The 21,098-nt window shown below is 35.3% G+C and overlaps 1 protein-coding gene across 1 annotated transcript in view; it reads left to right on the top strand.

Moving 5' to 3' along the window:
• LOC138698967 (NACHT and WD repeat domain-containing protein 2) overlaps positions 1–21,098 on the top strand; it is a 487,839-nt gene that overhangs the window by 419,556 nt on the left and 47,185 nt on the right. Inside the window, exons 24-25 of the mRNA XM_069825158.1 lie at positions 7,108–7,316; positions 16,859–17,058. Of these exons, the coding sequence (XP_069681259.1) occupies positions 7,108–7,316; positions 16,859–17,058 (409 nt within the window). The remainder of the gene's footprint in view (positions 1–7,107; positions 7,317–16,858; positions 17,059–21,098) is intronic.

Here is a 21,098-nt window from a genome sequence, read left to right as displayed (position 1 = left end):
GGTATAAGTAGCAACGATTTTCAAGTCAGTGTATTTTGTAAATGAGGAAAAAGCGAAACGAAGGACTATCTTTCTCCCTCCTTGCCTATTTAAATGGCAGAGCTCTATCATTACGTAAATTTAAGTATGATTCTCTTTGTATTTCTTTCAAAACTTCTATAAAATGGTAAATGTTTGGGTGAGCACTATAAAATAGACTATTAAGTTTTGAATGAAATGACTCGCAGTCATTAGTCGTTCTCGTTGTTGTTGCAAATTCTGCCTATACTGCTGGAGGGAAAGTGGAATGCGGAGCTATACAGGGTGAGTCACTTAAAACTTGCACCGCAAATATTTCTGAAATGGAAGATGATTTTGATGTGCGGTTTTTACAGAGTTGAATTATAGACAAGGGCTCGTGTTTGTAGCCCATACACAGATTTTAATAAGTATGAGAAAGTGAACTTTTTTTACACAACATATATTTTTTAAATGGAACAATGCCTATTAACACGAGAAAAATAAAACTAGAGTAAATTAGAATGTCAATGGTTTTTATTGTAGGATTCTAGCTCAAATAGTTTACAAGAAATTTAATTTTGAAAATTGTAAACACCAACAGTTGTCTGTCCCATATGTTAGCACAAACTAAAGAAAAACAAAAGGGAACACACTAATTCTCTGTGGATTCTGACACAGAAAAAGAAAATTAACAATCACAGGTTTTGTTCAAAATGACCACCACCAGCTTGAATACACGCCTCTAGTAAAGATTGCTGCACATGTTCTAACATTTCAGCAGGAATTTCAGCGCAGGCAGCGGTAATTCGTTCTTTCATATCATCTCGTGTAGTCGATATTTCCTTGTAGACAGTGTCTTTCAGTTTTCCTCACAGAAAAAAATTTAAAGGGGTCAAATCAGGTGAACGGACCAGCCAATGTACAGGTCCTCTTCGTCCAATCCAACGATTTGGAAACAATCGGTGAAGACAGTCTGTAGTACGTCGTGCACTATGGGCAGGACAACCATCATGTTGATACCACAAGTTCCTCCTAGTCTTCAGTGGAACGTCTTCTAAAATCTGTGGAAAGTGGTCTGTTAGGAGGTTGACATACGTTTCCGAATCCAGTGTTCCTTCTATGAAAAAAGGGGTCTATGAGGTAATGGTTCACTATTCCACACCACACGTTTACACTCCATGGACGCTGATGTTCCACCTGACGAAGCCAACGGGGATTGTCTACAGACCAATAGTGTATGTTTCTGAGGTTAACGTGACCATATATATAGCCCTTTTGACCAAGTGCATTCTCTCGGTGAACGACCGAGCTGTAAGAAAATAGGCAATTTCCCCCGATTGCCATCTTCCCCCGATCCACTTCAGTATGTAACAGTGTTGTTTATACAATTCTGTTTTACCAAATAAAACGCTAATTTATCGTATGAAAATATATACTTTAATTTCTTTTCAAATGAGAGAATTATTACACATGGACTTTGGAATATATGAAATTAAAAAAATAAAATATAAATTTCTGAATACATTAAACAGAACAGAATAAACAAAACCTTTTCCAATTTCTATGTAACAATTTTGTTTGTACACTTTGATTATTTACACTTTTGAAAAACAATTAATAGGCTATTTTGTAGCATAATCTTTCGACTTTATTACTGTTTGGCATCTCTTTCTCATTAATTTTACCAAGTTTTTGCACTGTTCTGGTTTGATTTTAGTCCATTTTTCTCTCACTACGCGTTTTAAATCCTCTATAGTTTTACACTTCTGCTTCCTCACATTCCTTTTCAAAATTTCCAACATATGTTTGAAGAACTTTAAGTCTGGTGATTGAGGAAGTGTTCGCAGTTGTTGGGATATGTTCCATATGAGTCAATCCTTATTGATATGAACAGTATGTTTACTGTCATTGTCTTTTTGGAACATATACACGAGTGGCATCCCCATTTTTTGTGCATTCTGCCTAACATTTGACCTTAAAATGTTATTGTGCACATACTTATCCATAATTCCATCTTTGAACTCAATATTCCCCACACCATTTGCAGACATATATCCCCACAATAGTATGCATCCACCCCCGTATTTCACTGTAGGTAATGTGTTGTTTCTGTCGTTATCTGTGTTGAGATTTCTCCATATCCTATGAATGCCAAGGAACCATAAAGATATATCTCCGTCTCATCTGACCAAATCACCCTGTTTCAAAATTCTTCTTCCTTACCAACATGTTATTTATCGAAGTCAAATCTTCGAGCTTGATTTGTCTCATTAATGTACGGCCTCTTTCTTGGTCTGCTGCCATGGTAACCATTTTTCCACAACACACGCCTGATAGTTTGATTACTGATCTTCGTGTTTGAAGACTCTTCAATCATGACTCGAATTTGTGGAACACTTATTCTTGGATTTTTGACAACTTGATTAACTATAAATGTCTCGTCACATGCATTTAGTAATTTTTGCTTGGTTTTTCTTGCCAAGTTATACCAAGTTCCATGACTTCGACAATTTTCTACAATGTGTTGTACTGTAGAATGTGTTTTATGCACTACTTTACCAATTTTTCTATAGGAATAGCCTTTCAGAGCCAGGCGAACAATAACTTTCTTTAAATCGGAACTAAGCTCCTTATGACGCTTCATTGTACAAAATTCTGAATTACAGACTAACAGCAAGTGACCTCTACTGAAAGACAACCCTGTGCGCACTGCATGCGTCTTTACTATGCATCTAAACGTAACTACCCTCCGTCCGTGGGGTAAGTGTACGAACAACAATGTTATATGAATTCACGGAATATGTAGTTTTAAATTTTTATGTAAGTAACGGGTGTATGTAAATTAATTTTATTATATCACTGTGTTCGTGTTTAACTCATCAAACATAATGAATTTAGTTTTATTGATATATTTTGAATTTTAAGGTCATTTCAAATGTCAGTTTAATAATATATGAGTTGTACAAATAACACTGTTACATACTGTATTTGAAAAACCCCCGGACGCAACTGACATATTTAATTTTTTGTCAACATATTTACGAGGACGCAACTGACACCTCCTCAAAATAACACTGGACAATAAATGGAAGTTTAGAGTAAAGAGACCATGAGAAATAGAAACTTTTAAACGTTTATATGAAACAGGTTATCATAAACGAAAGCAAAATATATAGGGGAAATAGGTATAAAATGACATACCCTAAGGAAAATTAGAAAAGAAGTGTACATACTTGACAAAAATGATTTAGTTTTTATTTGCACATAACAGTATAGTTAATTGACAATTATTCTTTACAAATATTAATGCAAAATTTTTTATACCGGTAGTTTTTTTGTTTAGTAGTGTTCAAAAAAATAGTAACACTATGTCATTTTATCCTAGCAAGTTGGGTAATACGACACACTTAAATCAGTTTTCACACAATTCGCATATGAAATTCTTTGTTCTCTTTGAAAGTCCCGAACACTCATTATGTGCCCATAGGCAACATTTCAAACACTTTAACCACATTTCTTCAGCTTGGATCTATTAAAAAGGTCATTGCAATAGATGCAGGCTGCATCACTGTCATCTTCCCCCACTTCAAAGTCACAATTTTTATCCTCTTCCGAGCCTTCATCAAAGTGGAGCTGTTTCTTTGCTCTCTTTGCAGTACGTCTTTCTTCCACAGCTCTCTTTTTAGCTTCTTTGGCCTTTAATACCGCAACAAATGGGCTGGATGTTAACACTTGCGATACTTCAGCTCTTCTTTTTCTCTCTCCAGATCGTGAAGCTGAGGGGATAGGTGAGATTTCTTGTGGTTTGACATAAAGTGGTCCTTCCATTGCTTCTATAGATCTAGTTGAAGGTTCTGCTGTAGCCTCAACAGGAGGTTGAATTGAGCTCGTTATGGGAGTGCTAGTGGAGTCATTGACGTTCTCTGGTCTATCTGTGGGGATTGCAGGACTGAATAAATGTTCAGGGAAAATATCGAGATTGAAAGGACTAATTCCTGTTGATAAAAATCCACTGACAGCAATAGAGACTGTAGCTGCTTTTCCATAGGCTTCTGAAAACAAACTGGTAAATGAAATTGAGTAACCACTCTGCCGGGATTATTCTTCAACCATTTTTTTATGGCTTGGTTGTAGTAGGTCTTCAATGGGCCGAAGAACGAAACATCGAATGGTTGAAGACTATGGGTGCAATGAGGGAGAAAGGCAACATGACAATGCCATGTTCCTTGGCATAATTCAGAACTTTCAATTGTTTATGACTTGAGTGTCCATGCAAAAGCAGAAGAACCTTATTCTCCTGGCTTGCATGTACATGTTTTTGAAAATGTTTAATCCAGGACAGGAAGAGTTCGCCAGTAAATCAACCTAATTCAGCACAAAGTCCTAGAGTTCCTGTCGGTGCTCCATCAGTGAGTTCATTTTTCCATCTCTTGCGCGAGTAGATTAGGGCTGGTGGTAAAAATGTTTCTGTAGAGCTCATACAACATACCACTGCGACATGTTGCTCCTTTTCGGTACTTGTTAAGGGTCCAAACTGCTTCTTTCCTTTGGTGGCAAGCGCCTTCTGTGGTTTTTGGACAGATGTAAGAGCAGATTCATCTACATTCCAGATTTCTTTCAGTGGAATGTTATTATCTCGAAGAATCTTATCCAAAGTTTCATAGAATATCATTACTTGTGACCTATTGAAACCCTGTGCTCGACCAGCTGAGGTAACTTCAGGTGTTCTAAGCGAAATGTTTGGATTTCTAAGCCTGAAATCTCGTAGCCAGTCCCAGCCACTCATGTTTTTTTTATTGAATCTATGGTCTAGATTATTTAGTTCAGCTATTTCGAACGCCAATTTTCTAATGTCAACACAAGACAGCCCAAATAAATGTGATTCCATTATTTTGATGTAACTCACTAGTTCTTTTTCCAGCTCAGTGGGAAACGTCACAGCATACCGTCCTAAGCCCTTCTTCGAACCTGTAGCACGTAGATTTTTTCCTCCTGCTCTTCTACGCAAAGTGGCTTGAGGAACCCCGAAAGTCTTGGAAGCTTTCAGCCATCCCATTTGTTTTGCATTCACAGCATCGATAGCTCGCTGCAGCTGAATTTCTTCCCATGATTGTCGCTGCGATATTCTCCTATAGTTCCCTGGCATAATCTGAAACAAATTTCAAAAACCGCACACTGATATAATTACTTGGATAAAACGACATAGTTACTTGAATAAAACGACATAGGCCTACTATGTCATTTTAACCCAGTTGTTGATGTGTCGTTTTATATTGACTGGTAGGAAACAAAAATAATTTACATTATTTTTCATTTTCAATAGAATAAAGAAGTGTACATCGGTATTTATAAAGGACGATACCTATATTTCAAAGCTTCGGTTTTACAATATTCAATAGATTTAAATAAGTAGGCAGAAAATTACATTACATACCTGAACAATAATATATTATAGAGCCGATTTTCCTTCAGTCTGCTCCTGCTTCAACAATTAACGTCTTTTCATATTGAATGTTTGTAGCGATCATTGCTACCAACTTCTTAACCGTTTGCAGCGGCAATTTCAAAATTAGCTTTAACCGTTTTGTTAGAACATAGACTATGTCGTTTTATCCTAATGTGTCATTTTACACCTATTTCCACTAAATATTTATAATTACTTAATTATTCTACAAAACACTGATTATGTCCATTTACATAGAAATTCCATTCGGCTATCTTTTAAATTAATGAAACTGTATTAGTTTAAGTGACTGCTGAGTTATGCATCTTTCTTTAGTCTACATGGTGAACCGTAAGTAACGTCATTAATTTCAGGGGGTTATTCTTTGAGATATTTCAAACAAAAAAGTTTCATGCATTTTGCTCGTTTTTCCTTCCTTTTCGAGATAAAAATTGTTTTATATGAAACATGTCATAGCATGTTTTGGGAAAGCCAATGATTTACTTCCTAATATCCTCATGTCAAATTTAAGAGAGCAGTATATTATGACAGTAAATGATTTAAAAAAAAAGTTTTGTCTTTTAAATGTGCAAAAACTTGATCCAAACAATGTAACTTTTTGCTCTGAAAAGGAATTTTAAAATATCACACTTGGGGGGGAAAAAAGTCGGTCCCATTAACAGGGGAGGTTCGTCATAAGGACGCGAAGGTATGCGCCCCCATAAAAAGTTTAAGGCTTTAAAATTAATATAATCTCGCGAATTTGAAGACCATTTTATAAAAAATATATGAAAGAGCAATATATTTTCAGTTTAAATAGTAGATAGTGTTTCTTTCTAATTCATTCGACTTCTTCCTTGTCATAACATCAAGTCATCGACTCAGATTTAAGTAAATAAGGAAATACTACCATACTATTATTCATAATATTATTTCAGAGCACACACAGACTTTTATATCAGGAGTTGTTTTTGCAAATGTGTACAGATATTAAAAGTTACATTCATGCAATATTGTGCAAAACAGAATCCATTGTGATATTTTTGTGACTTTTTGAAAATTATAAATACATTTTACATCTATATTTTTATCGGCTATTTAACGACGCTGAATCAACAACTAGATTATTTATCGTCGATGTTATTGTGTGATAACAGCATAATAGGCCTATTTGGTGAGATGAAACTTAGGGTTTGCCATGTGATTATCTGACATTTGCCTGATAGTTGAGGAAATCCTAAATCAAATAAATCAACCAGATACTCAGCTCAAGTACGAATCGCACCCATGGCCGAGCACATCAGTAGGCACATGCGCCTACCTCCTGAGCTTCGCCAGCAGATATCGTTTGTTTGAATATTATCTCTACGTAGTTCCATAATGTCCGACAGGCGACGTAAACATTGTTGAGAGAGACAGAGAGAGAAGGATAATTGCTATTCAACCAATGGCAGAGGTCACATTCCACGCCTATCTTAAAGTTGGTGGTCTGAAGCATTCTTCCCCGTCCAACTTCAAGACAAACGTGGAATGAGACCTCTGCCATTGGTTGATAGCAATTATACTTCTCTCTTCCTCTGCCGGCAATGTTTACGTCGCCTGTTAGGCATTAAGGAACTAAGTGTAATTACAGTATTTATTTTGCTGGCTCATGCATGTCTTAGGTACATAGTGTCTGCAGAGTCGGGTAACATCCTCATCTGGAACAGACTCACGGAGCAGGTGCTTTACAAGGACGAGCAACCGGGTGTGAAGCAGCTCACCCTGCTGGACAACGGACAGCGCTTCCTTGCCATATCCAAGCCACCGCCCTCTGCAGCTGGGGCTGAGGTGTCTCGTGTCAATGCTACCATTGTCGCCCGAACAATACCAGGTAAAATAAAATTCTCTGCAAATTAATATTTCAGTTTCATAATACTGTGAACCCATCATGTAACTGTACACATATTCCAGAGTGTATAATCACATTATATTTTAAGTGGATTTGATTGATTGTTCCAGTTCTCTGATAACACTCATCACTTGAGCATTATGGACTATTCTTTTATTAACCCCTGCAATATTAATGATGCCTTTTTTCACCAACTTAAATTTATCTTTATTAGTATTCTTACTCTTGTAATCATTAATAAAGAGTGGTGTACGAATAGTTTACACATTAAAAAATTGAATAAAAATTGTAGTTTGTCTTATGGTATTTGAATTTCGCGCTACGTCTACTGTTTTAAGAAATGCCTGAACTGCCTTACTGCATGTAGGTCTACTGAAACAGTGTTCTTGAAATTTGTTAAATTTTGGAGATGCTACACGGGGTAATTTATTTAAAATCGTTGAAAAAAATATTTCTCTTTAAGGAAATACTCGTAAATTAAAGAAAAACGACTTTTTCAGCATAAAGTCATGTTATGTGTTCATGAGCTGTCTAACTTCAATAGTTCAGAAAACGTTCCCCATGCAAGACATAATTTAACATTGTCAAAATAGGCAATTCCATATCTTCTTAATAGAACTACGTTAACATAATATGTGCCCTGTTTGAACAAGGATACGTACTTATTTCAATTCATGTTCTGTTTCCAGCAATTCATTTACAATGAATTTACAATTCATTTTGGAATGGTCAGCTAAGCCCTTATTAATGCTATGTATCAATAAATTTAAATCTTTTTATTCAATCTTATGGCTTAACATCATATAATATAAAACAAATTAATTCAATGTTTTATATATTTACATCGTATTGTGTCATCATACAAACGTTTTCGCCCTCATGTCATGGGGCATCTTCAGGCAGGAAGTGTTTACAATTATCAGTCTAACTGCTATGATTCTCTGCGCGCGCACGGTGAAGTGGTGGGGATACTCGCTTCTCTCAAGCTCGCAGGTTGTTCTGTATACAGGCAGCTCAACTTGTCAATTGTAGCCTTACAGAGACCGAAACTTTGGCAGAATATCTTTTTAAATGTGTTAAATCTATCTTCATTTTGAAAGTAAATATGTACGAATTATACCTCTGTGATTGAAATGTCACAGTCTTATGTCGCCCTTTTCTGCCTTTTTTAATGTAAATGCCTAATTTACAAAATAAATGCTTTTTTTGCTTTTATTTGATTATGTATCTATTACTGATTAATTTATTATTAAAAATTGCCTACAGGTATATTTTAATCTATTTCTATAACCGCTACAATGAAAGTGACTTCACCGAATGTATATTGTCTATCAGTCAGTTCATATTCTCTTTGCAACAATGAGTTCTGCCGTGCAAAAATGTATAACAGTAAGCGTTTCAATTATCGCTTGTGTTTATTTGACAAGGCAACAATAAGTGCAGGTCTAACGATATTTTTAACGGTTATTTTTCTTTCAATTTTCATTGCGACTTGCTGTAGCCAGCTAAATATTCGCAACATATCAGTACAACCAAACACAAAAATGCACTTTCCAAGGCTACTGGGAAGAAATTTCTTTGCTTCCAACAGTAATTGCAACATAGAGTCGAAAATCTCAATTTGCATTCGACTTATGTAAAGCTTTCTTGCTGCCGAAATCCCTTTGTGGAAAGTGCAAGGTTATGGGTCTAGTGAAAGGTTTTTGTAATTGTCTTTTATTGCGATTTAAGCTATTTATGCATTTTTGTCTGGCTATATTAGCTATTTATGATGCCTTTTTGCCTGCCTATTTTAATGATTTATAATGCCTAAACTTCCGGTCTCTGCTTATAAAATATTCTGTTTGACTGCTTGTGTGAGTGTATTTACTCTGTTTAGGTTTTATTAGGGTTCATAGCAGTGTGCTGGCGTAGGTGAACAATGATAATAGCACTTGGAAATGTATATTGTAAAATCTTTTGCAAAAATTATTCTCTTCTCGCCCACTAGAAGAGAAATAATGACATATAGTGAATAAGTGTAGACCTACCCAGCCACTTCCGAATTTAGTGCAACAATATAAAACGAAAAGCGGACAATACACTAGACATTTTTCTATTTCACAATATGAAAATGTAGAATGGTTAGCAGGTTGTGAAATTTCAAACAGGTTATTTTGCTGGCCATGCTTATTGCTTTCTAACAAGTTTGGAGTAAGTATGGATTTGCTGACTTAAACCACTTGTGTAGTGCACAGCAAAATCATTCAAACTCTCAAACTCACGTACAATGTTTCCTGAAATCAAAACTTTTCGGCAAACAATGAATTGATATGCAAATCTGACTTTCAGGTAAAAGATCCCTATGAAGCAGGCTTAAATAATTTCAAAGGAAAAATTGTTCCGGGCCGGGTATCGATCCCGGGACTCTTCGCTTAGCGCACGAATGCTCTACCGATTGAGTTACCCCAGGAACCATACACGACACCGTCCCTTTATATCCACACAACTTAAATGTCATTGTGACGGTGTCGTGTATGGTTCCTGGGGTAGCTTGTGCATTCGTGTGTAAGCGAAGGGTCCCGAGATCGATACCCGGCCCCGGAACAATTTTTCCCTTGAAATTATTCGAGTGAATTGATACTTTACTTGATGATCAACGAAGAACTGATACCAATAAATACAACGAAGGGGTAAAGAAAAATAGAGCTGTATTAATACGAATCATTGACGCTATTTGTCTTCTAGCTAACCAGGAGCTCCCTCTATGAGAACATGACGAATCAGATAGTTCTTTGAACAAAGGAAATTTTTTAGAATTTTTGAATGTGTTAAAAAGATATGGTTTACTTTTAAAAAACCATCTAAATTCTTCCACAGTGTTTCCGGGAACTTCTCCATTGATTCAAAATGATAACATAAAAGCTATTACTGATGTAGAAAAAGAAGAAATAAAAAATTAAATTAACTCAGTTTCATTTGTAGCTATAATACTTGATGAAACTTATGATATTGAGAACAAAATAATCTCAACTATGGACAGTTCTCTGTTATGCCTATGAAAGATTCTTGGCCTTTGTAGATGTTAGTGTTGATAAAGCAGCAGATGGTATATTTACTCACGTAGCACGAGTAGTTAATGAATTTGAAATTTCTACTAAACTCGTGCGACTATAGACCAATTACATATATTTATTTGACAGAACACCCATACTTCAGGTTCAGCATACGCCACTGGGGTGCAGTTTTGTACTCCACAAGAACTACATAAGTCACATCTCTTAGACATTGCGATTCCTGAGCGCAAGGGGTCTATTTCGATATTGATAAATCATTTCTTTGCCAGTAATTATGAATTTTAATATTTTTGTGTAAAAGGAAATCATACTCCTTCATTTTTGTTACTTTTGTAGCTTATTTTATATAAGTTATATTACAGCTATAAATGATTCCCCCCGGAATATATGTCTCATGGTTTCCCTATGTACTTATATCCTTATTCCGAGGGGGATTTCGATTGTTGTAATTTTATATTATACTTTTGTTATTTCATTATAAATTTTCAAGTTGCTTATATCACTTACAAGGGAAGGGTTTCGGCTCGAACAGGAATTTCGTATCCAAATTTGTATACAGGCCGATCTTTACATCTCTGTGAAGCTCCCAAAAGCATTCGTTTGTGTAATGTGTGGTTTGTCTGTTAGAGTACTGTACAAGTTGAGGGGTGGGGAGAGCACTGCATAAGTTAAGGGGATGGGACACCTTACCCGTAAGCCTAGCCTAGCCTAGCCTAGAAGCTAGTGCGAGTGGTAAAATGTCTAAAGCCCATTTAAAAACATTTTTCTCCAAGTTTCTGTCTGAAAATATTGCAGCTAATCAAAAGTGTCCCCTAACTGCCCATTGTGCAACTCAAACCAAGAAATGGATTCGGAACACCTCAAAATCTGTGCTTCAGTGGCTGGTCATGATAATATCTTTGAAAAATATTGGAGTGCAAGAGGTCAAATGACTTTGTCAAACGCCTGGCATTAGAAAACAACAACAACAACATTGTTGTGTGAGTCATTGAATGCGCACAAGGACTCAACCTTAATAAATGAATCATTCCAAGGCTAGGACATGGAATGTGTGATCATTTCACCTAAAAAACTAAATATATCCAGCCTTTGAATATCTATGTCCTTAAACAATACAAAATATATGCTCGGAGGATAACAGATTACATAAGGACTCTTGCTGAGAATCCAGAACTTAACGTGAGAAATCGAGTGTTTATAATCAAAATGCACTCTGTTATTCATAACCAGTTGTCTGCTCCAGTATACCGCCCTAAGCTTCAGTATTCCTGGCAGTCAGCTGGTTACGTGAATCGTGAACAAGTCTCGGACCTCAAAAATTTAATTCAGGTGGCATTTGATTTTTCAGCACTGGAGTGTGGTTCAGAAGATTGTTCAGGTGTTGCTTCTGTGTGTTGTGCTTATTGCTCTGCTCCATGCTGTTTCATGTAGGCTACATTTTTAAAGAAGTGTATTGACCAATACCAAGTAAACGGAGAGTTACACAAATGAATGAATGCTTTTAGGATCTTCATCACCATTGTGAGGTAAGCGTCTGCACAAAATTTTAACCAAAAATTCCTGTTCGAGCCGAAACCCTTCCCTTGTTCGTCCATGTGGCAGCCCTCTTATGAGGGAAGTTTTGTAAATTAAATTAAATGTATTATCGTCTCTCAGGTATAGAAACAACATTTTCTTAAGTCAATAAAGAGTTATGCAAAACAATACTATTTAAAGAGGTAATTTTTAATAATAATAATAATAATAATAATAATAATAATTATTATTATTATTATTATTATTATTATTATTATTATTATTATTATACAAAGCAGTACTATTTAAACAGGTAATTTTTTATAATAATAATAATAATAACAATAGTAGTAGTAGTAGTAGTAGTAGTAGTAGTAGTAGTAGTAGTGGTAGTGGTAGTGGTAGTGGTAGTGGTATTGGTATTATTGGTATTGGTATTATTGGTATTTGTATTGGTGGTATTGGTATTGGTGGTATTGGTATTGGTAGTATTGGTATTGGTATTATTAGTATTAGTATTAGTATTAGTATTAGTGGCGGCCGGGTAGCTCAGTTGGTAGAGCAGCTGGCTACGGACTGGAAGGTCCGGGGTTCAATCCCAGGTGGTGACAGGATTTTTTCTCGTTGCCAAACTTTCAGAACGGCCCCGAGGTTCACTCAGCCTCCTATAAAATTGAGTACCGGGTCTTTCCCGGGGGTAAAAGGCGGTCAGAGCGTGGTGCCGACCACACCACCTCATTCTAGTGCCGAGGTCATGGAAAGCATGGGGCTCTACCTCCATGCCCCCCAAGTGCCTTCATGGCATGTTACGGGGATACCTTTACCTTTTACCTTTTATTAGTATTAGTAGTATTAGTATTATTATTAGTATTAGTATTAGTATTAGTAGTATTAGTAGTATTAGTATTAGTATTAGTATTAGTAGTATTAGTATTAGTATTAGTAGTATTAGTATTAGTATTAGTATTAGTATTAGTAGTATTAGTATTAGTAGTAATAGTATTAGTAGTAGTAGCAGCTAAAAAGGTAATTTTTAATAATAATAATTAGGCCTATAATTATTATTATCATCATCATCAGAATATAACATGTGTAATTAAAAGAAACGACATAAATAGTGTAATTGTAAAGTATAAGTCATAGAAATAAACTTGTGTTAAAATATTACTATAAAAGACAACACTTAGATGAACATTTATAAAACAATATTATATTCTATTTGTTATAAATCTAACTCCCTATGAGTAAAACTCTTGTTCGGAGAGAAAATTGAGCATCATACATATTATAATAAATTATTGCAAGAAAGAAAGATATTATATATTAAATGAAAATAACTGTAATATTGTATTTAATATGAATTTAATATCAGCAAGAAGTCGAAATGAAAGTTTTGTATGTTAACTAGATAATGGAAGAGCAAACTAAGAATCTAATGGATTTTAATAATATGTTACCGAATCACAAGATATTTATTTAAAATATATCAGTATACTAATTTCAATGACGTATTCTAAATATCTTTCATTTTTTGTTTGAATTCATACATTTTATAATTTCTTAATAATTTATATATAACGTAAAGTACCCAAATAAGAGACAGGTTCCTAATAACAGATACATTGCTAATTTCTCCGGTATAATTTGCCATCTCTCGACAACTGTAGGAAGTCAATCTGTGTGCTTCTAAGACATCGTATTCTTTGTCTAACCTCAGCTGAAAGTAAGCTACGAAGCTGAGAGCAAGCAAAGTAGTTTTTCACATTTTGAACTTTTTGATGGTTTCTGTTGAGGAAGTGAACAGCAGTTAATGTAAGGTACAATAAAATTATTATTAATTTTATAAAATTTGCTGGCAAAATGTTGCATATAATAAGATTAATAAGGTAGGTTGCTAATAAGAAAGATAATAATTTATGACCTTGGGTAGCTATTTCATTTTTATTTATTCCATTCCCTAATAAGAGATACCTATGGGTCCTATTGAGAGATAGTACTGTATCTCTTATTTAGAACCCTTATTTGGTTTTATTATGATGTTCACCTTTGAGGATTTACGAAAGGCGTTAATGCTTCTAGTCGTGTCAGTTTGGCTGCCATAAACTACATAAGAACCAATGAAAGATTAATCGAAGTTTAATATTCTATCATTTTTTCTTTCTCTAGTAAAATATTAACGTTAGCAATAGTAGCCTAAGTACGATTAGTACATTCATGTCCGATTTTACCGACTTTGTGTTATTTTCGTAAACCATCTTAATTTCACTTGGAAAGATTTCAAATAAACAACAGAATTTCTGTTGACAGGACTTAGACCACTGTTGCACTGTCCCCTTCAATTTTAAAATGTTCCTGAATTTATTAAAATATCTACATGATTTAACAATGTTATATATTGCTTCAATTTTCACTCAATGATAATAACTTTTGTCCATGTTCAAAAATAAAGTTAAATAACACACGTATCTCTTATTTGGAACCTCTTTCCAAAATATCATTATTTCCCAGTTTTACTTCTTTTTATAATTAAAAATAATAATAAAAACTGACTAAAATTTGTATTGTCAATTCTAAAAATAGACTAAATGCTGTATGCATTCCACTCATTCTGATTAAAAATGTCTATTCCCATCTTCATTTATAAGCAGTTAAAAAAAGGTGTCTCTTATTTGGGTACTTTACCTTATATTTCAAAATGATGTTATAAATTTTAATCCATAATTAAGAACGTATTTTTTTCCAACATTTGTTATGCATTTTCTCTTCTTGCAAGGTCTTATTTTATTTCATTTTAGTTTAATGTTGAAGAAAGATAATAATATATATTTAAAAATTTGTTCCAATTGCATTTTGTTTCAACATCGCAATGACTTCACGCTGTCCCAAATGTTCCAGTTTCAATGCTATAGTAGGGAGCAGGAATATTGGCGGATGGAGGTATACCCCTTCATACTAACCCAACCCACGTTCCACCCCTACTTTAGCTGTAAACGTTCTTCGAAGGGTCGCTTCCGAAACATCTTTCACTCCTCGCTACGTAACCTAAAGTCTGTAACATCGAAATAGTGTTTATATATAAACACTGTCTGTGTGTCAGTATTTAGTGTAATTTCTATGCGCAGCATTATAATTATTTCATTAAACAACAGCACATGTGAACACTTCATTTGTTATCATACAAACTACTGGTATACAATATGCGACATGATTTTATAGCTACTATACTGATATCGAATAGCATTCGTATTTTGAGGTGAATGAACTAAGAAAATTAGTTGAATTCATATCTTCCAAGTTCGACAGTCTTAGAGAGGAATTGGTGCACACAAGACATGAACTCAACTCCACGCAGGAGGAGATGAAGAGGCTAGTGCAAGAAAATGACCATCTCAAACGGAAAGTGCGTGATCTGCAGCAGTACATACGCAGATACAATATAATGCTATTTGGAGTTCCGGAGATCGATGAACAATCAACTTATGAAGTCATTGACTAAATATCGGAAGTCATAGGCGGTAGTGAATTGGTGCAACATGATGTAAGCGTAGCACATCGCATACCATCCAGGCCAGGGAAGACGCGTCCTATTGTCATCCGCTTCACAAAGAGTAGAAGTAGTGATGAATGGCTCCAGCTGTTCAGAAATGAGGCCAAAAATGATGGCAGCGGTCCTGGGAATGCGACAAAGAAAGTCAACAGGGACCTTTCGTCAGGAAGAATCACAGCAGGTGACCAACTGACAGCAGTGACCAGAGACCTTTTGAACAAAACAAGGGTTGCAAGAAAAGATGAAGCCAGTCCCGTGAGTAAAATCACTGGTATTGATGATGTAAATAATTTGTAAATAGTATTGTGTCGGTACCCAGGTTTTATTTTATATAATATAATTGACTTAACAATGGCTAGTAATACTATATTAAATGAAATCCATCAGTGTAAATTTAATAATAATAATATAATAATAATAATAATAATAATAATAATAATAATAATAATAATAATAATAATAACACAATGGTTTTTAACGATTTACTTCACTGCAATGAGCATATTGCCAATATACTATCAGATCTTAAAATATTTCACTTAAACTTATAGTGACCTAATTCCTGTTTTCCTCATTCTCTTAATAACCAGAATTTCAATCATATTACGAAAATTTTAATTTGTTGTATTAATTAAAGTTTTTTTTAAGTATTCGTAAACACTATAAATAATTCCTTTCGCTTGGCTCTGCATATCCGCTCCCTTTCTAGACATGTCGCTCAACTAGGCACAGAAGCAATTCCACTGTTAGTATTGAAAATTACTGTTTGAATATGTACAGACAACAGCTACGATGACTACTCTCTCAATACCCAACGATTGGCTTGCAAGCAACTACACCCGAACGCATCGACACCCTGCCAGTCAAGTCATCCCAATGGACAGGTCAGAAGAGAGGGGGTGGTACGTGCAAAAATGTGCTAAGTACGACCCGCCAATATCTTTGCTCCCTACTATAGTATGTACAATCTTAGAAAAATACTTCGTCGCACAAATACTTTAGTCCCAGAAAGGAAGCAGTGCGCATGATCAGAGGAACGAGTTGACCTTGTTCACAAGAGAACTACTAGTTGAGGTAATAAACTTAGTTTTATTTCGTTGTATGTTTGGTTATGCGCACTGCCTCCTTTCTGGCACTTGTAATAAAGTATCTGTGGGACAAAACTTTTTTCTAAGACTGTACGAAACCTTCAACGTCAACCATACCTAGACAGACAGCGTAATGGATAGATCCGATAGATGGAAAAAGTAAACAAGAACTAGCCTATTCCCCCACCTCCGTCCAATACTCCGCTGTCAGTTAACCTGTATCGCCCGACTGGGACCTCAACTTAGATATCTAGTAATAATTATTATAACTTCAATAGCTGCAATTACTGTTCTCAAAATAAGTGTGATTCTTTACAGATGGTTCGCGGATCTACGCATCCGACTACCCTGTGCGGTGTGTGGCAGGAACGTCGTTCAAGTCGGGTGTTGTGACATGCGACGGCATGAATATCATAGTAATAGGAGCTGACAAAGGCAGTCGTGATGCAATGTTTGTGTTTAATGCTCGGACGGGCTCCCTCCAAAACAAGATACCTCTGAAGCAGTCTGCTGCCAAGGTATAAACCTTACAGAATTGTAGCGCATTGCATTTCTAAATAAACGAAATTAATATATTTTAGTTAATACTGTACAAATAAAGCCTATATAGGGTGAACCGTAAGTAATGACATTAATTGCAGGGCATTATTCTTTGAGATATTTCAAACAAAAAAGTTTAATGCACTCTTGCTAGTTCTTGCTTCCTTTTCGAGAAAAAAATTGTTTTATATTAAACATTTCATAGCATGTTTTGGAAAGCCATTGATTGAATTCCCAATATGCTCAATCAATTTAAGAGAGCAGTGTATTATGTTAATGATTGAAATAATTTTAGTTTTGTCCTTTAAATGTGCATAAATTTGAAATTATTTTAGTTTTGTCCTTTAAATGTGCAGAAATTTGATCCGAACAAATGCAAATTTTTAAAATTCCTTTGCAGAACGAAAAGTTACATTTATTCAGATCAAATGAAAGGAGAGATATTAGAATATCTGCTTCCAAACTGAATTATGTTTACTTTATGAATATTACTGTACTTCGAATTAATATTTCTGTGTATTTCATGTGATTATCAAACCCACTGATACTTTCATCAATTCAATCAGCTGTAACTCCATAACGGTTGATAATGGAGCCCATGTTAATATGACATTTTATGCTCAAAATGGCCTATAGAATTGATTCCTAAAGCGTGGGTCATTAGTCGTGAATCACCCTGTATATTTTTATTTCTTGTGTTATCTAACAATACTGTGCAACAGAAAATTATTAACTCTTACCCTATTTGTTTGTGTGCGTGCGTGAGTGCGTATATGTGTGTGTGTCTCATATGCCTAGATTTTCATTTTATTCTGTTTTCAACTGGCATTCCTAATCACGATAATGTTTGGAGACTTACAATCTTCTTCACCTCCAAGGTTTAGTCCTCCTGACTTGTTCCGCTCTCAAGAGGAGCAATCTTCCTATCTTTGTTCCGCTCTCAAGAGGAGCAATCTTCCTATCTTCGTTTCGCTCGTCATGTCTGGTTCCAGCTTAGAGCTCGTTTTGCAAATCTGTCAACATTCTTTCTATGTGTTCTTAACGTTTACATATATATCTTATTTCCTATTTCCTAAGCTGAATATTCTTTACTATTCTCTTATGTCTTCATTTGTTTTTTTATCCATAGAGGTGTGTCCGGTTATTTTTTTTTTTCAGTTACTGCTCATGTTTTGCCATTATAACTCAAGATTGGGACTACCGTGGCTTTACAAAACTTAAGTTGTGTTTCCCTATTTTCTTATCTTTACGAATTATTGCCTATCTGTTCAACACATACTGCTCAGAAATGTATATTTTGCTTTTTAAAAATACTATCTTATGCTACGGAATTCACATCTGGGATAATAATGCCGATACCGATAATATTCTTGTCTTACAAAAGAAGGCTCTTCGTATCTTAACTGGCTCTATATATAATGCCTATTGTAGGTTTCAGTTCGTTCAAGAAAAAATATTGACAGCTATGAGTATATATAAAACATCCTCTAAGATTACGACGAGATGCACAATTTACACTACACGAATGAGGAGCCCATTTCTTCTGTTTGTCTCCTACCCTGCAGCCAAAATATATCACACAAACCTTTTCTATTAGATGTAATATAGCTAATTTGTTTGATTTTCTCGCTTACTTCAGCCATATATAACAATTTTGTCGAGAAAATTGACACACTGACGAAACATTTTCAAATCACTCGCAGTTTGTTGTTGAATGAAGCACTACACTAACTACAAAACGTCCCACACAGACATTCGTATTCCTACAGCCGCCAATTGCAGAAATGTGCAAAAAGCACACCCCGTCAATTGCAGCTCAAAGTATAATACGACAGGTTTTATAACACTTAAATGTGCCGTTTTAAGTACAATCACAACATACGAAGAAGTTCAATAAAGGCTGAATACTGCAAAGAAACACTAATTAGAGGTTAAATGGTTGACTTCCTTGACAGTCCTCAACCTCTTGCACGTGAAACGAGCAGTGTTTCACATCAGATCATCAGGCTAGGTTTTCCTTTAATTTATTTTATTCTATAAAATCTTACATTAGCATTGAAACTTTAAGATCTGGAACAAATCAAGAGTCAAGTCAATTGAAAGGATTTTTATTGGGTTATTTTACGACGCTGTATCAACATCTCAGGTTATTTAGCGTCTGAATGAAATGAAGGTGATAATGTCGGTGAAATGAGTCCAGGGTCCAGCACCGAAAGTTACCCAGCATTTGCTCGTATTGGGTTGAGGGAAAACCCCGGAAAAAACCTCAACCAGGCAACTTGCCCCGACCAGGATTCGAACCCTGGCCATCTGGTTTCGCGGCCAGACGCGCTGACCACTACTCCACATATGTGGACAAATTGAAAGGATGAAAATGATATAGTCCTAAGGCACAAAGACAAAATTTCATAGGAGAGAATATTAAAAGTTTTAGAGTCTAATGCTAGATGCGGTATGACGATTTCTTCAGCTTATATAGGGGAGATCGGCCTAAATTGACATACCATTTTGTTTTCCTTCAATATTATCGAAGTAATTAAAATTTTTGATGTGAATTACTTTTTTAATATAAGCTATTATTATAATTCTTCATTCTACATAAAGAAATAAATGATACACATGAATGAAAAATATTCAAAAAACATATTATGAAAAGCATGGAATATGTCACTTTAGGCTTATATGTGCCTAAAATGACATAGTGGTACAATTTTTACTTTAACTAAGTGCATTATCAAAAAAAAATTACAAAAATTACACAATAAATTTTTCCCCTATCATTAAAGAAAACACGTTAATAGAAAACAAGTAATTAAGAGTCTTATTTGCATATTTCGCATATTTTCTTTGCTCGTGAAGAAATACCTGCGCATTCAGCATGAGCCTATATTTTACATTTCATACATTGGAACCATGTTTCTTTTGGCTTAGACTGACTGTAAAGGTCGTTAAAATACAAACAATCTTCATCATCATCATCATCATCATTATCATCCACATCATCAAACGAATCATCAGCTTCTTCTTGTGAGAATTCCAATCTTTTTTTCACTATCCTTTTCGATTGTCGTTGAACTCTGGATTTCTTTTCTTCTGCCTTTTGCTTTGTCATTTTAATATTTGGGGTACTGGTCAGTTCAGTTGGCCCTTGGGTTGCTCTACGTTTCGCTGTAACTTTATCTGACGTAGGCAAAGGTGAAATCTCTAAAATAGGAACTTTCAAAGCTATAGCCACATCACAATTTTTTTCATTTGAGGAAGCATTAGTGTCTGCAGCAAGTGATGGTGTTGAGGATTCCTTGGCAGCATTAGTGAAAGATGTAGATGAAGAAGGAAATTCTTCTGCATTAGCTGGCTCCTTGGGACGATCTGTTGTCTCACTTGGTGCAAATTGATGATCCTCAAATATGTCAGCATTCACTGGGCAGAGTCCTATCTTCTCAAAGCCACTTTGAGCTGTTTTTACACTAACAGCTTTACCAAATGCAACTGAAAGAATTGAACTTATTTGGTATTGTGTAACGACTCCACCAGGATGTGCCTTTAACCATCTGGTAATCTCCTGGTCATAGAAAATCTTAAAGGGGCCAAAGAATGCAACAACAAGAGGTTGCATACGATGGGTACAGTGGGGAGGCAAACAAACCATTACTGCATTTGTTTTAGCATATTCTAGCACGTCTAGATTTTTGTGGCTAGAATGCCCGTCCAAAACCAAGAGAACCTTTATCTTCCAACCTCGCCTTCACATGCTGGCAAAAGTGCTCCAACCACTGCAAGAAAACCTCTTCCGTTATCCAACCTTTCTCCTGAACAAGTCCTAATGTTCCTACTGGCGCGCCATCTAACAATTCATGTTTCCAATTCTTACGTGGGAAGATTAGGGCAGGAGGTATAAAATGTCCTGTAGTTCCCATGCAACACACCGCTGTAACATGCTGTCCTCTCTCAGCACTTGTCAAGCATCCTACTGTTTTTTTCCCCTTGGCAGCAAATATCTTTCTTGGTTTTTGAACCG

Source organism: Periplaneta americana, chromosome 1 (genome assembly GCF_040183065.1).
Source record: "Periplaneta americana isolate PAMFEO1 chromosome 1, P.americana_PAMFEO1_priV1, whole genome shotgun sequence".
Lineage (NCBI taxonomy): Eukaryota > Metazoa > Arthropoda > Insecta > Blattodea > Blattidae > Periplaneta > Periplaneta americana.
This window is presented reverse-complemented; position numbering and strand designations above follow the sequence as displayed.